A 14,015-nucleotide genomic window follows, 5' to 3' on the forward strand; every position below is an offset into this window, starting at 1 on the left:
AAAAAAGTTAAAAAACTGTAAAATAAAATGGTAATATATGTCAACAATTGAATCTAAAAACAAAAAACAAGCAGAACTGAGAGAGACTCATAGATACAGAGAACATTTTGATGGGGGCCAGATGGGAGTGGGGTCGGGGGGATGGGTGAAAAAGGTGAGGGGATTAGGAAATTCATATTAGTTGTTGTAGAACAGTCATGGAGGTGTAAAGTACAGCATAGGGAATATAGTCATTAATATTCTAACAACTCTGTATGGTATCAGATGGGTCGAGATTTCTCAGGATGATCACTTAGTTATAATGTCTAATCACTGGTGTGTACAACTGAAATTAATATAATATTGTATGTCAACTGTAATTCAAAAGTAAATAATAAAAAAACTATAAAGCACAGTTTAATTCAAACAAATATTAAACCTAATAGGCAAGTTTCCTTAATAAATCAAATGAGTTTCTCTTCCCTTCTGGAAACTTCAATACTGTTACAAACATATTTATACGGGAGTAGATTACCCATCAGTAATTTATGGTGAAAATATCTGGCATAGATTAAAAAACTGTGGACTCTTAAAGGGTTCTTAATCTGTTTCCACATAACAACAAAGTACTTCAAATCAGGACTGCTATAAACATTATCCCATCAAGCATGAATTACCGCACCCATTAACACATGGCTTTCTTGACAATCTACTAAAGGAAAGAGAATTGAAATGCACAGTAAATCATAACCCTTACTAAAGGCTGATCTGCGAAATTTACCACACTTAAATTATACCTATTTTTTGTTCCTAATATCACAGTAATTTGAAAAAAAATTTGCTGTATGTTTGACTGAATTTAGATATAAAAAATATCAACTCTTTAACTTCATGAATGAGGAGAAAATATTTTTTAAATATTCTTTCCTCACACCTATTTTTACATCAAGTTATCAGAGATATGACATTCCCATTATGTTTCTGTACCCACAAGAGTCTGATTTAATTTATAAATTCTCAGTTTATTATTGCTTTCCCTCTAAGGCATTCTTAAGGATCATTAAGTCCTAGTATATGCTGATTCTAAAGTAAATATCATGTACAAGAAATACACTTCTGATCACTACATACAGACACCAAGTAAGCAGAAAGCTTTTTTATTAATTACTAACTATTCAAGTATTTGAACAAATGTTTGTACTTGCCTTTATTAACTGGCCAATAATAATATAACCCATACAAAAATATTCTAAAACAACAAAATGTTGCTATAATGTATGAGATAATAGTATTGTACTTTATTATTCATAATAGTCAAATTTCTCCTTTTGTACATAAAAAGTACAAAGTATAATGCACAGACAGCCCCATATTTAAGCTCAAAGATTAGGAAAATCTTACAAATGGTGTAATTCAAATCTTGCTACTATCCTAAGTTTGCTGTTCAGAAATCTACCTCCATTAAATAACTGAATTTTCAAATGCTTTGTATAGAGATTTTTATTGTCATGCCTTTTGGAGGAGGAGAATATGAACCATACCGTAACAGGAAACAGACTTCATATACCTAAGGACTACATGTATTACTACAGAACAGAAAAGGCTGTACACAAATGTGTTCCCACCCATGATGGGGAATTTAACCAGCATGAATCTAACAAATAAAAATAGAAATTTGTTTTTATCTCTAACAAAGTAATTGCTGGTAAGCATTCTTAACTTTTTTGACTTAAACCACTGTGGAATTTCAATTACGAAATAATTTTAGTGATCATCTGATGAAAATCTTCCAATAACTAACAATTAAAAAAAAAAACAAGAGCAGCACAGAAGCAGTGCAGTGCAGTTCTGAATAGGACTGTCCTGTTCATCTCACCAGATTGATCAGCCTCCTCATCGCATGCTCATGAGAGCAAACACATTCACAGGGATCGAATCCACCTTCTGCCATGATTACCCAGCTTGATTTAACTTCACTGTTTAAATCTAGGAGGAAGGAAAAAATTTATTGTAAGACTATCATTCAGAGTTTCTCTTGGGGTATGAAAATTTCATACATTGCACAATTGATTCATAATAGTTCTTTCCATTTAGTTCTTATTTGTTAATGACCTATAGAGATGAATTTGTTACTAATCTTTTACGTGTTCTGAATCTATACAAATGACTGTCTACCCCTTCTGCCATCAGACTGCATTCCCGTAAATGCCAAGATCTTCAGATGCACTGCGGCCCGTACCTGTGAAGCTGATGACGCTAGAGACCAACTCTGCTTAATTACTTAATTCTTTAATTTCCTTAGCTCCATGTACTGTTATGGATTCACTGTCCCCTCCCCCGCCCCCCAAATTCACATACTGAAGCCTTAATCCCCAATGTGACAGTACCTGGAGCTAAGGCTTTTCGGAGGTAATCAAGTCATGAGAGTGGAGCCCTCATGATTAGTGCCTTTAAAGAAGAGATGTGAGAGAAATGACCTCTCTTCTCTGCTATGTGAAGATACAGCAAGAAGGCATCAGTCTGCAAACCAGAGAGGGTCTTCACCACACAGTAAATCTGCTGGCACCTTGGTCATGGACCTCCCAGACGCCGGGACTGTGAGAAATAAATGTTTAAGTCACCCAGTCTGTCGTATTTTGCTATAGCAGCCCAAGCTGACTAAGACAACTGCACAGCCTTTATCCAACCGAGAAAGCCCTCTGAAAGAAAAAAATAAATTACCTAAATTAATATCCAGTTGTTGTTGTTGTTTTGGGGGGGGGGGTGAATTAACATTAATTAACATGACAATGGTCAGAAAACAGCTGGGAAGATTTTAAAATATATGAGTAAGAAGTGAGAGGCCAAGATGGAGTACTAATGATATATAAGACAGAACAGGACAGCGCAATGGAATGATTCATAAATTAAAGGAATTCAGTTCATTCATTCATTCATTTTAAAAAACTGTCCTAGCTGGTGTGCCTCAGTGGGTTGACTGCAGGCCTGTGAACCAAAGGGTTGCTGGTTAGATTCCTAATCAGGGCACATGCCCCAGTAGGGGGCACACAAGAGGCAACCACACACTGACGTTTCTCTCACTCTCTTCCTCCCTTCCTCTCTCTCTAAAACTAAATAAATAAAATCTTTAAAAAAAAAATTTAGCACCTGTGCTTCACATCATCAAAAATATCAAAGTGAGCAAACACTATAATAGTCCTTACCTTAACAGTGTTCTCATTCTAACAGTGAAGACAGATACTAATCTAAATATTTTTAAAATTATAAATACAAACTTGTGAATCCTATAAAATGTAAATGAACCAAAAAGCTGCAAAGACAACCCACAGCATGAGAGAAAATATTTGCAGTCATACAGCTGATAAAAAATTTAACATCCAGAATATAAAAAGAACCCCTCTAATTCAATAACAAAAACAAAAACAACCCAATAACAACACAATTAACAACCCAAATTTGAAATGCGCAAAAGACTTGAATAGACATTTCTCCAAAGATACACAAATGGCCAATAAGCAGACAAAGAAAGTGCTCAATGTTGTTCATCATTAGAGAAATAGAAATCAAAACCACAATGAAGTACCACTTCACACCTATTAGAATAATTTAAAAAATGGAAACAAGTGATGTGGAGAAACTAGAATCCTTCTATATTGCTGATGGGAATGTTAAAATGGTGTAGCCTCTCTGGAAAGCTTGATGGTTATTCAAAAAGTTAAACATATAATTATCAATAACCCAGCAATCCCACTTATAGGTATATAGCCTAAAGATTTAAAAACAGGGACTCAAACAGATACTTGTATGCTAAATGCTCATAACAGCCAAAAGGTGGAAACAACCCACACATCCATCAACAGGTGAATGGATAAACAAAATATAGTATATACATACAATGGCATATTATTCAGCCATAAAAAGGAATGAAGTTCCAATACATGGATGAACCTTGAAAACATTATGCTAAGTAAAATAAGTCAGACACAAAAGAATAAATATTGTCCGATTCCACTTATATGAAATATTTGCAGGTCCTGGCCCGGTAGCTCAGCTGATTAAAGCGACTTCCCCATATGCCAAGGTTGAGGGTTTGATTCCTGGTCAAGGCACACACATAATCTCACCCAATGAATGCATAAATAAGTAGAACAACAAATCAATGGCTCTCTCTCTCCTCCTTCCTTACTCTCTCTAAAATCAATCCATTTTTTAAAAAAGAAATATCTACAGTAGGCAAATTCATATAGACAGAAAATAGAATGGTGGTTGCCAGGGGTTGGGGAAGAAGGAAGTGGGGAGTTACTGCTTAGTAAGTACAGACTTCCTGTTTGGTGTGATCAAAAAAAGTTTTAGACATAGACAATGGTGACAGTTGTACACCACTGTAAATGTAATTAATGCCACCAAATTGGTTTTAAAAATGGTTTAAAATAGCAAAACTTGTTATATAGTTTGCCACAATTAAAAAATCACTCTCGTTGTCCAGGACTGGGGGCCTTGGGGAGAAATGGGGAGGGGAGTGACTGCTAATTGATACAGGCATTCTTTTGGGGTGAAGAAAATGTTCTAAAATTGATTGTGGTGATGGTCAGACAACTCTCTGAATATACTAAAAATCATTGCATTGTACACTTTAAATGGTGCATTATATGATTAATATCTCAGTAAAGCTGTTTGTTTTTAAGATAAATGGTGCCTAGAAAGCATATACAGGTTCTAAACTTACTTAGGGAATCAGGGAAGAATTTACTCAAAGCTACCATATTTTTAGGACTGTAAGATGCACCGGACCATAAGACGCACTTAGGTTTTAGAAGAAGAAAATAGGAAAAAAAATTTTTTGAAGCAAAAAAATGTGATAAAATATTTAATAGCCTGTGACCCCGCTCCACCAACAGCCCCCCCCAAGCAAGCCAGGTAAGCTACATTCAGACTATAAGACGCACCCCCCATTTCCCTCCCAAATTTGGAAGGAGTACATCTTATAGTCCAAAAAACACAGTAACTCACAGTTGAAGATGGAAGGATGCACTGGAATACAACAGGGCAAGGTGGAGTAGCAGGGGTGGGGATTGGGGTCTGCAGGGCATTGTAGGCATAAAGGGAAAAGCAGTGTAGTGAGTAAGAGTGTGGCATGACAAAGGAACTGAAAGAAAGCCACAAAGTGCTGGAACCCAAACAGCAAGAAGAGTGGTCTGATATACGAGACCAGACGGGTCAAGGGGCCAGCCACACAGGGTCTTCTAGGCCACATTCGAGATTAGGTCTTCACCCATAAAAGCAGTGTGAATCCCATAAAGGGTTTCATGCTGGTGTGTTTTAAAAAGACCACCTAGCTCAGGGGTGTTAAACTCATTTTCACCAGGGGCCACATCAGCCTTGCAGTTAAAGGGCTGAATGTAATTTTAGGACTGTGTAAGTGTAACTACTCCTTAACTAGGGTCAAAAAGCTCAGCGCTGCCACCAGGTAGAAAGAAGGTGCTGGGCCGGATAAAACAAGGTGGAGGGCTGGATTCAGCCCACAGGCCTTGTGTTTGCAACCTGTGACCTAGATGCACCATAAAAAACTGATAAGAGAAGCTAGAGTTGATATAAGGAGCTCAGTCAAATGCTCTTTCAGTAGGTCAGAGATAATACCATTACAGAAATACATTGGTTTGATGACAGCATATAAAATCATTGGGGGGAAGACAAATTATTCCATAAATGGTGTTGGGAACAGCAGGCTCCCTACCCTCATTCTTTACACCAAAAGAAATTCTAGACCCATGAGTGATTTAACCTTTTAAAAATGAAGTCACACATACAGTCAACTATAGCAATGAATTAGAATAATGTCCACAAACTGACCCATGATTTACCTGGAATTTAGAATATGATAAAGCCCTGGACAGGTAGTTCAGTTGGTCAGAGCATTGTCCCAATATGCCAAGGCTGCAGCTTCGATCCCCACTTAGGGCACATATAAAGAGCAACCAATGAATGCATAAATAAGAACAATAAATTGACTGGGTATATTTTTTTCCTCTCTCTCCCTGTCCTCTCTCTAAAATCAATAAATAAAAATTTTAAAACAAGAATAAAGATATGATTTTAAACCACAGATTAATAAATGGCAGGATAATGGTCTATTATTTTTTTAATGTAAGTATGCTATACACATAAAGGACTGGAACTTAGTAAGTGGGAAAGAGAATATAATTTTAGGAACAGACTTTAATTTTGTCAATTTTTAAACATTTCTTATAGTGAATATGTATTCATGTATTAAGACTTTTAACAAACAGAAAAAATTAGCTTAAAAAAGTCACAAATGTATAACTGTAACAAGACAATGGGATACATGTAGAAAAACACGTATCCAAAAAATAATAAAGAGGAAGATCAATAATTTTGGCAGCTAAAAATAATGTTTCTATAAACCAACAATATACTGTAAAATAAAAAGACAGAGAACTAAGGGAAACCCTTGTAACACAAGAACTCAAACAGGGGCTTAATTAATAGAGAACTCTCAAAATTAATATGAAAATGGCAACCTAATAGAAAAATAAGCAAAGATCATGTTCACAGGAAAATTCACAGCCAATAAGCAAATATAAAACAGAAGAAGTACAAATCAAAATATCTCTCTCATCTATCACAAGACTGGTAAAAATTAACTTATCCAATTAACTTGGGTATCCATATCCAAACAAACATGCAAAATTTTTATATCAGTATGTTCACTGCAACTTTTTTTAAAGATTTGTATTTATTTATTTTTAGAGAAGGGAGGAGAAAGAGGGAGACAGGTATCAATGTGTGGTTGCCTCTCACACACCCCCTACTGGGGACCTGGCCCACAACCTAGGCATGTGCCCTGACTGGGAACTGAATTGGCGACCCTTTGGTTTGCAGGCCTGCATTCAATCCACTGAGCCACACCAGGCAGGGCTCACTGCAACATATCTTATAGGAGGAAAAAAAAATGGTTACCACCCACGTGGTTCTCCTTAAATAAACGTAGTATAAGTGTATATGTTACAGCTCTTGAAAAGAATGAGGCAGACTTCTATGTGATGATTAGGGGAAATACCAACTTATACTGAGGTGTCATCAAGTTGTAGAAGAGTCAGGGCAACCTACTTCCCATCTAAGACCTTCTAAGATCTGTTTGCCTGAACTAAAGGGATGTGGGGACTAAAAGGGTACGTGGAGTTGCAGGTAACCTAAGCTGACAAGCCCAACTCTCCGGAAATAGGGAACACCAAATATAAACCCTGACTGCTTCCTGGTTTTGGCTGAGGCCACTGTGTCCACACCTTACTTTGAAAATTGATTAGGCTTCTTGTTAGAGAACTGACTATACATATCCAACACAGAAAACCCTGAAAGTAAATATAATCCACCCTTGTATGAAGATAAAGTTCACCCTTGAAAGCTTATTTCTCAACTGTCTGCGCAATGTCCATAAGGGAAAAAAGGGCTCAGGCTGTGCTGATGTGGAAAAAAGCAAGTGTTCACCTACAAATAGTGTCCTTCCTTCTTCCCTACCTCTGCCTCCCCAGGCCAACAAAATGTCAGTTGAAATTAAAAGACATTTTACTAAATTTTTTTAAAATAAAATTCAAAAACTAAAACGCCTAACCAGTTCTGGAGCCTCTAAACACGGAAATGCTAAGAAAGTTCAGCAGATCCACCAATAACACTGCTTTGTTCTAATGTTGATGAGAAGAAAAAAGATTTGCTTCCCAGCAGGAACTACTGTCTGTGTGGAGTCTACACATTCTCCCGTGTCTGCATGAGTTTCCTCTGGGTACTCTGATTTCCTCTCGTGTGTGTGTGAGCGTGTGTGCGTGTGCCTCTGAGATGGAAGGGTGACCTGTCCAGGTGGGTTCCAGCCTTGCATCCCAAGCTGCTGCGAGAGGCTTGGGCCTCCTGCTACCCCGAAGTGGAATAAGTGGTTTGGAAAACAAAAGTATCTTGTTTTCATTCCTCTTTCTTAAATGTCTGTATAGCTCACATTTCAATGTCTAATGTTAGAAGTGTTTTGGGTCTTTATACTCGTACAGCAGTTTGATGATGTTTTTGTAACAAGAAATACACCACAGGAACTTAACTCGTACTTGTATCAGAATTGGTTTCTTTATTCATCATTTCACTTAAAGTCACAGTTTCCAAGAACCTAGCGAACATTAAGTGAGGATTTACTCTACTAGCCAACTGACTTTTATACAGAAAGGGTGGCATGTTTTTATAACTCATTTTTAAAAAAGCTTCTTAAGGGCAGGAAACTACCTGAGTCATCACACTGCAAACACCTCCCTCATGAGTAAGGCACAGCAATGACTAAATATTGAGTTCTACAAATGTTTTTCTCTCTGCATCTATATATGCCAGGAAAAACATAAATCAACTAGAATTTTAAAGTTTACATCAGTTTTAATTAGCCTCTCCCAGTAAAATGAGAAAATATATCATAATAGGACATTCAAAACACTGCAACGCTTCCATGGAACTTTCTTCATGTAAACTTCAGCTGTTTTAAGTACTATTCAGTTTTCAGTTAATAGTTTCCACTTAAAAGTACTGGGGTTGGCCAAAAAGTCTGTTGCATTTTTTCTGTAAAGTAAAAGACACATTTTTCACTTTCCACAATAACTTTATCAGTTTGGATATTTTGAGTATGTTGGCTATCTCCCCTATTGAATTCTAGTGGGTAGAGGCCAGGGGTGCTGCTAAACATCTTCCAATCGATAAGGCAGCCCCAGAGCAAAGTACTGTTTCTCCAAATTGTCAAGAGTACCAAGAACCTTCACAAACCACTTTTCACATATTCAGTCAGTCACAGCACCTTCTCCATACACTGCACAAATCTTTTTTCACGTTTCAGTTGTTGCATTTTTACCTTTCTTGAAATAATAAAGCATAATATGCCAAAAATGTTGCATATTTTCTTCCATCTTCAATATTAAAATGGCTGCACAAAAATTCACCTATTTTTTAAAAGGCTTTATTTATTTATTTTTAGAAAGCGGGAAAGGGAGGTAGAAAGAGAGAGAGAGAAACATCAATGTGTGGTTGCTTCTCACATGTCCCCCACTGGGGACCTGGCCCACAACCCAGGCATGTGCCCTGACTGGGAATCAAACTGGCGACCCTTTGGTTCACAGGCCAGAACTCAACCCACTGAGCAACCCCAGCCAGGGCTAAAAAAATTCACCCATTTTAATACTTTTTTAAAATTTATGCTGATATGGCAGCTGTCACAATACAATCTAACAAAACTGCTCTGAATGAAGCTAAGACAACTAAGCTCTACTGGACCTGTCATACAAAAAAAATGTAATAGACTTTTTGGCCAACCCAATACTTGATTTGTTTTAAAAAAATTGAGTGGAAACACTTTTCTTTTGGCTAAGACCTCAGAACAAGTGTCAATGCACACCAGCAGCTAAGCACTAAAGCAAAAAACTGAACCAATCCCACTCCACATTTAAACCCCTTGGTGTCCAGAGATGTAAGAAGCTGCTCTATCCTGGGCAAGACGGAAATAAGTTACTTAGTCAGAAGTCTGGTAAAGCAGCCTAGAAGAGGACCTGGACAGAATGTAATTTAAAACAATGTTTTTGCCTTTCATGTTTCAGAGGAATTGTTCTCCTCCCCAACATATATCCCTAATGTAAGAACAATGTTAAATAATATCTAGGGCATGGGCTTGACCCTTGCCCATGCAAGACAACCAGTGTTATTGCTGTTGGTTATATAAAGCTCTAAATCATAAATACATGAACCATGCACTGAAAAAAATCATAAAAATTGAAGTTAGGTGATAAGTACTAGGGAGTTCCTACATAATTTTAGTTTTTTTTGAAGATTTTATTTATTCTTTTTTTTTAGAAGAGAGGAAGGGAAGGAGAAAGAGAAACAGCAATGTGTGGTTGCCTCTCACGACCCCCACCACAACCCATGCACATGCCCTAGACTGGGAATCAAACTGGCAGCTACTCAAATTCGTAGGCCAGCACTCAACCACTGAGCCACAACAGCCAGGGCTAATTTTACTTTTTGAAAATCTCTATGATAAGCATTTAATTTATATATCAGGATTTTCCTATTATAATTTTGTGATAGCAATTTGACTCTGGGCCTAAATTAAGTAACAGTTTATAGGTAACTTTTCAGGTAGCATGAAGGTCAAAACAAATGCATATATCTGAATCTCTCAAACCAGCCACTCCTACACAACTCTGAACACAGAAAAGCAGTGAAATAACACCCTCTGGGAGTTATGTTGGGAGGGCAAACACAATTCCCCATATCCCACAAATCCAGGTCAATTTCTCCATCCACAACTAACAAACACACCTTTCCTGGTAGAGTTCAGCTGTAATAAGTCAGTTGAGTCATCCTGTTTCTACATGTACTGAGAGAATTTTCCAGGGTTGTTAACCAATTTATTGTCTGCTGTTAGAACCTTAAACACTCCAGCTTATGCTGGGTGGGTTTAGTTTACCTTATATCACTGCTGGGGAGTCAAATTTAATTGCCTGGTTAAAACTGTGGAAAAGGTGAAAAAGTAGATACTGTAGTTTTGTTACAGCATGTTTTCTAGAATTATGCCATGGAACTACATGCTTATATATAGAATTGATTCCTTGGGAAATAAACTTCTTCAAAGTGGTTCTGAATGAGGCCAAACACTCTTAGCAAGAAAGAGTAAAACAGCAAAGTTATCAGTGATATCTCCAAAAGTACACTGAGTAAAATAAGAAATGTCAACCTTCCCATTCCTTTCTCCCCAATTCTCCTCCTTTCCCCCAAAAGCACCATAGTTAACCATCTGGTGTGAAAAATTCCAGGTGTTTTTCAATGTAATTACACCCTCAGAAATATATGCATACACATGTATCATTTTGGTGGGTTTCATGAGATTATATTACACATGTTGGCAACTTGTTTTTCCCTAACATAAAAAGCCTCAGAGACCTTCAATACATAAAGCTCTACCTCATTCTTTTTAATACTCCAAACTATGAACATTCAATCTTAACATTCCTTTAGTAGAAATTACTAAGGGCCTTTCCAATTTTTTGTTAATATAAGACTGCAAGAAAAGTCTTTGTGCCCAGCCCTGACTGGGGTAGTTCAGTGGGTTGTGTCCTCCCACAAACCAAAAGGTCGCCAGGTCAATTCCAGTCAGGGCACATGCCTGGGTTGAGGGCCAGGTCCCCAGACGGGGGCCTGCAAGAGGCCACCATTCAAGATTTCTCCTCTCTCTTTCTGCCTCCCTTCCTCTCTCTAAAAATAAATAATAAAACCTTTTAAAGTCTTTGAGCCCATATTTCTGTAGGACAGAGTACAACAAAATTAAATTTCCAGGCCTAAAGACATTCACTGAAAGCCTTTACCAATTTTAATTCTATAAACAGCACACAGTACAAATTGCAAATTGTATAGCATAATATTTACATGCTATTACTATCACTAATAGTGCAATTATACATGGATATGCTCAATTTAAAACATTTTTTGCCAGGATGTCAGTACCAAAAAATGTATTTCATTGGCTTTATTTCCTAATTCTAATGAGACTATGCAGCTTTTCAAGTTTATTGACATTTATATTTCTCATTTTTCAAACTTTTTGTTTTATTGATTTTCAGAGCTCTTTGTATTACTGAGCATTAATCCACTGATGTATCATAATTGGACTGAGAACTTTTTTATAGGTTATTTGCTTCCCTTCCTTCCAAGTGGCACCATAACCAGATTAATAAGGGGTCTATTTTCACACATTTTCTACTTATCTTCTCAGACTATTAGCAATAAAATTGCAAACCACAGAAATATAAATCTAAAAACCAATAAAGCAAGTGAAAATAATAATCAATGATAATATGAACTATTATTTGGAAAGTGTTCTCATTTTCTTTAAACACACAGATTTCTTCTAGGGACATGCTGGAAGAACTGAAGGTTATTGAAAAACCCTGAATTTTCTTTTGACAATTTTACTTCTACTCTTATTTTGGACCTATTTTTTGTTGTCATTGGGGTTAAGGACTCACATGAAGGGGAAAAAATCTCTTCGAAGCCATTAAAGACTTAGGGGAAAAAGTGTTTATATGTTTGTGTGTATGAGAGAAAGAGTTCATTTTGGTTCCTTTTACAGAAGAAAATATTTGATTTGAGATATATGCTTTTAAGAAGCTATTATATTCTCTTTTGTTAGATATTTATTTATTTATTTATTTTTTAGGAGAAGGGAAGGGAAGAAGAAAGAGAGAGAGAGACATCAATGGGTGGTTGCCTCTGGCGTACCCCCCAAACCCTGGTTAGTGGGCTAACCAGGCATGTGCCCTGACTGGGAATCGAACCAGTGACCCTTTGGTTCACAGGCCTGCAGTCAATCCACTGAGCCACACCAGCCAGTGCAAGAAGCTATTATATTCTAAATGTCTTTTCTAAAAGAAGGTATATTTTCTAAGGTAATAAAAATTCTCAAAACAAAATGTCAAAATAGATTTCAAAATTATAAAATTTTCACATTTTTAACACATTTCAAAATAGTAAGTATTTTTAAAATTACTCTTAACACAAAAGTCTTGGGAGAATGAGTCATGAATTTTTAAAGCAATTTTAAAATAAATCCAATCACATAATAGATTGACCCACAACAGTTCTCACATTAATTTGGAATGGAACTACCATTATATGACTTTTACCTAAGATGGCCTTACTTGTTTATTTCTTGCTTTACAAATAGCTAGCAAATTTCCTTCTATTAGGTAAATGGGAGGTAACAGAAGCAAGAAAAAAATTTTGAAGAATACAACGGGACTAAGAATGATATGGTAATGAGATCTGAATAAGACAAAACCCTGAAGATAATTAAAAACTAAGGACTAGTAAGGAAAATGTAAATCTCTTAAGTGTTTAAGAAACCAAAGAGTTAAAATAGCTGAGAGTCTATAAAATTTTTTTGAAATAGGTAAAGCACAAAAAAAAATAATTCCCAAAAGAGGAACTATAGCTAATTAACAAACATTTTTTAAAGGTCACATTAGCCCTGGCTGGCATAGCTCAGTAGATTGAGCACGGGCTTCAAACCATAGCATCACAGGTTCAAGTCCCAGTCAGGGCACAGGCCTGGGTGGCAGGCCATGGCCCCCAGCAACCGCACATTGATGTTTCTCTCTCTCTCTCTCTTTCTCCCTCCCTTCCCTCTCTAAAAATAAATAAATAAAATCTTTAAAAAAAAGTCACATTAAGTCATCTAATATATGCAAATTAAAATGTGAACCTTCACCTAAAAACACAAAAGTACAATGGAAGGTTTTGTCATGTATTACTTATTCTATAGTTAATGCTACAACCCTTTTGAAATGTAATTTTTATCAAGAACTATAAAAATGTTCGTATCAATGCATGTTATTTGTGGCTTGCTAATACTCCCATAGTAAGGAAAGGGACAAATCTTCCTTACAGCATTCCAAATATTAGTAGGTTTATCTCCCCCTAGGAGGTCAAGCTTAACCCTCCCCAAACCTAAATGTGGCTCATTTCTAAAGGCTAGATAGAGTACAGAAAAAGAAGGTAACTTTATAGTAGAGAAACCTAGCAAGCACCATCTTAACCAAAAGAATGAGGTAAACATCATTAGTGATGTTGTTGACATCATGTACCTCTTGATATGATGTGATAAGAAGGGCACTTCACTCCTGTGGTCTTCTTCCCAAAAACCGTAACACCAAGTCAAATCATGAGAAAAGTCACGAAACCCAAAATGAGGGGAATTCTACAAAATATCTAGCCAACAGGCCTCAAAACTATCAAGGCCATCAAAAACAAGGAAAGCCTACAAAACTATCACAGACCAGAGGGGACAAAGCACACTAACACCACTTCTAGATGATTGCAGGAAAGTCCTTGTAAATGATAAAATGAAGATTATTACTGACATTTTACTTAAGTTAGCAATATTGGGTAACGTACCATTAATTCCACAATCATCCATTGTTCTCCAGAAACATTTGGAGACTGTCCTCCCT

At 36.6% G+C, this 14,015-nt stretch overlaps 1 protein-coding gene across 7 annotated transcripts in view; it reads right to left on the bottom strand.

Annotated features, from left to right (window-relative positions):
* The window catches only part of SMIM14 (small integral membrane protein 14), a 64,137-nt gene that overhangs the window by 35,292 nt on the left and 14,830 nt on the right, over positions 1-14,015 (bottom strand). For 5 of the 7 annotated variants that reach the window (XM_045834301.1, XM_045834302.1, XM_045834303.1 and 2 more), the window contains one exon: positions 1,856-1,965. In XM_045834301.1, coding sequence (XP_045690257.1) covers positions 1,856-1,965 — 110 coding nt within the window. Of the gene's footprint in view, positions 1-1,855; positions 1,966-2,366; positions 2,679-14,015 lie in introns of those variants that run through there. The other 2 variants (XM_045834307.1, XM_045834305.1) reach the window with 2 other exon arrangements.

Source organism: Phyllostomus hastatus, unplaced genomic scaffold (assembly GCF_019186645.2).
Source record: "Phyllostomus hastatus isolate PE091 unplaced genomic scaffold, TTU_PhHast_1.1 phas_contig_196, whole genome shotgun sequence".
Lineage (NCBI taxonomy): Eukaryota > Metazoa > Chordata > Mammalia > Chiroptera > Phyllostomidae > Phyllostomus > Phyllostomus hastatus.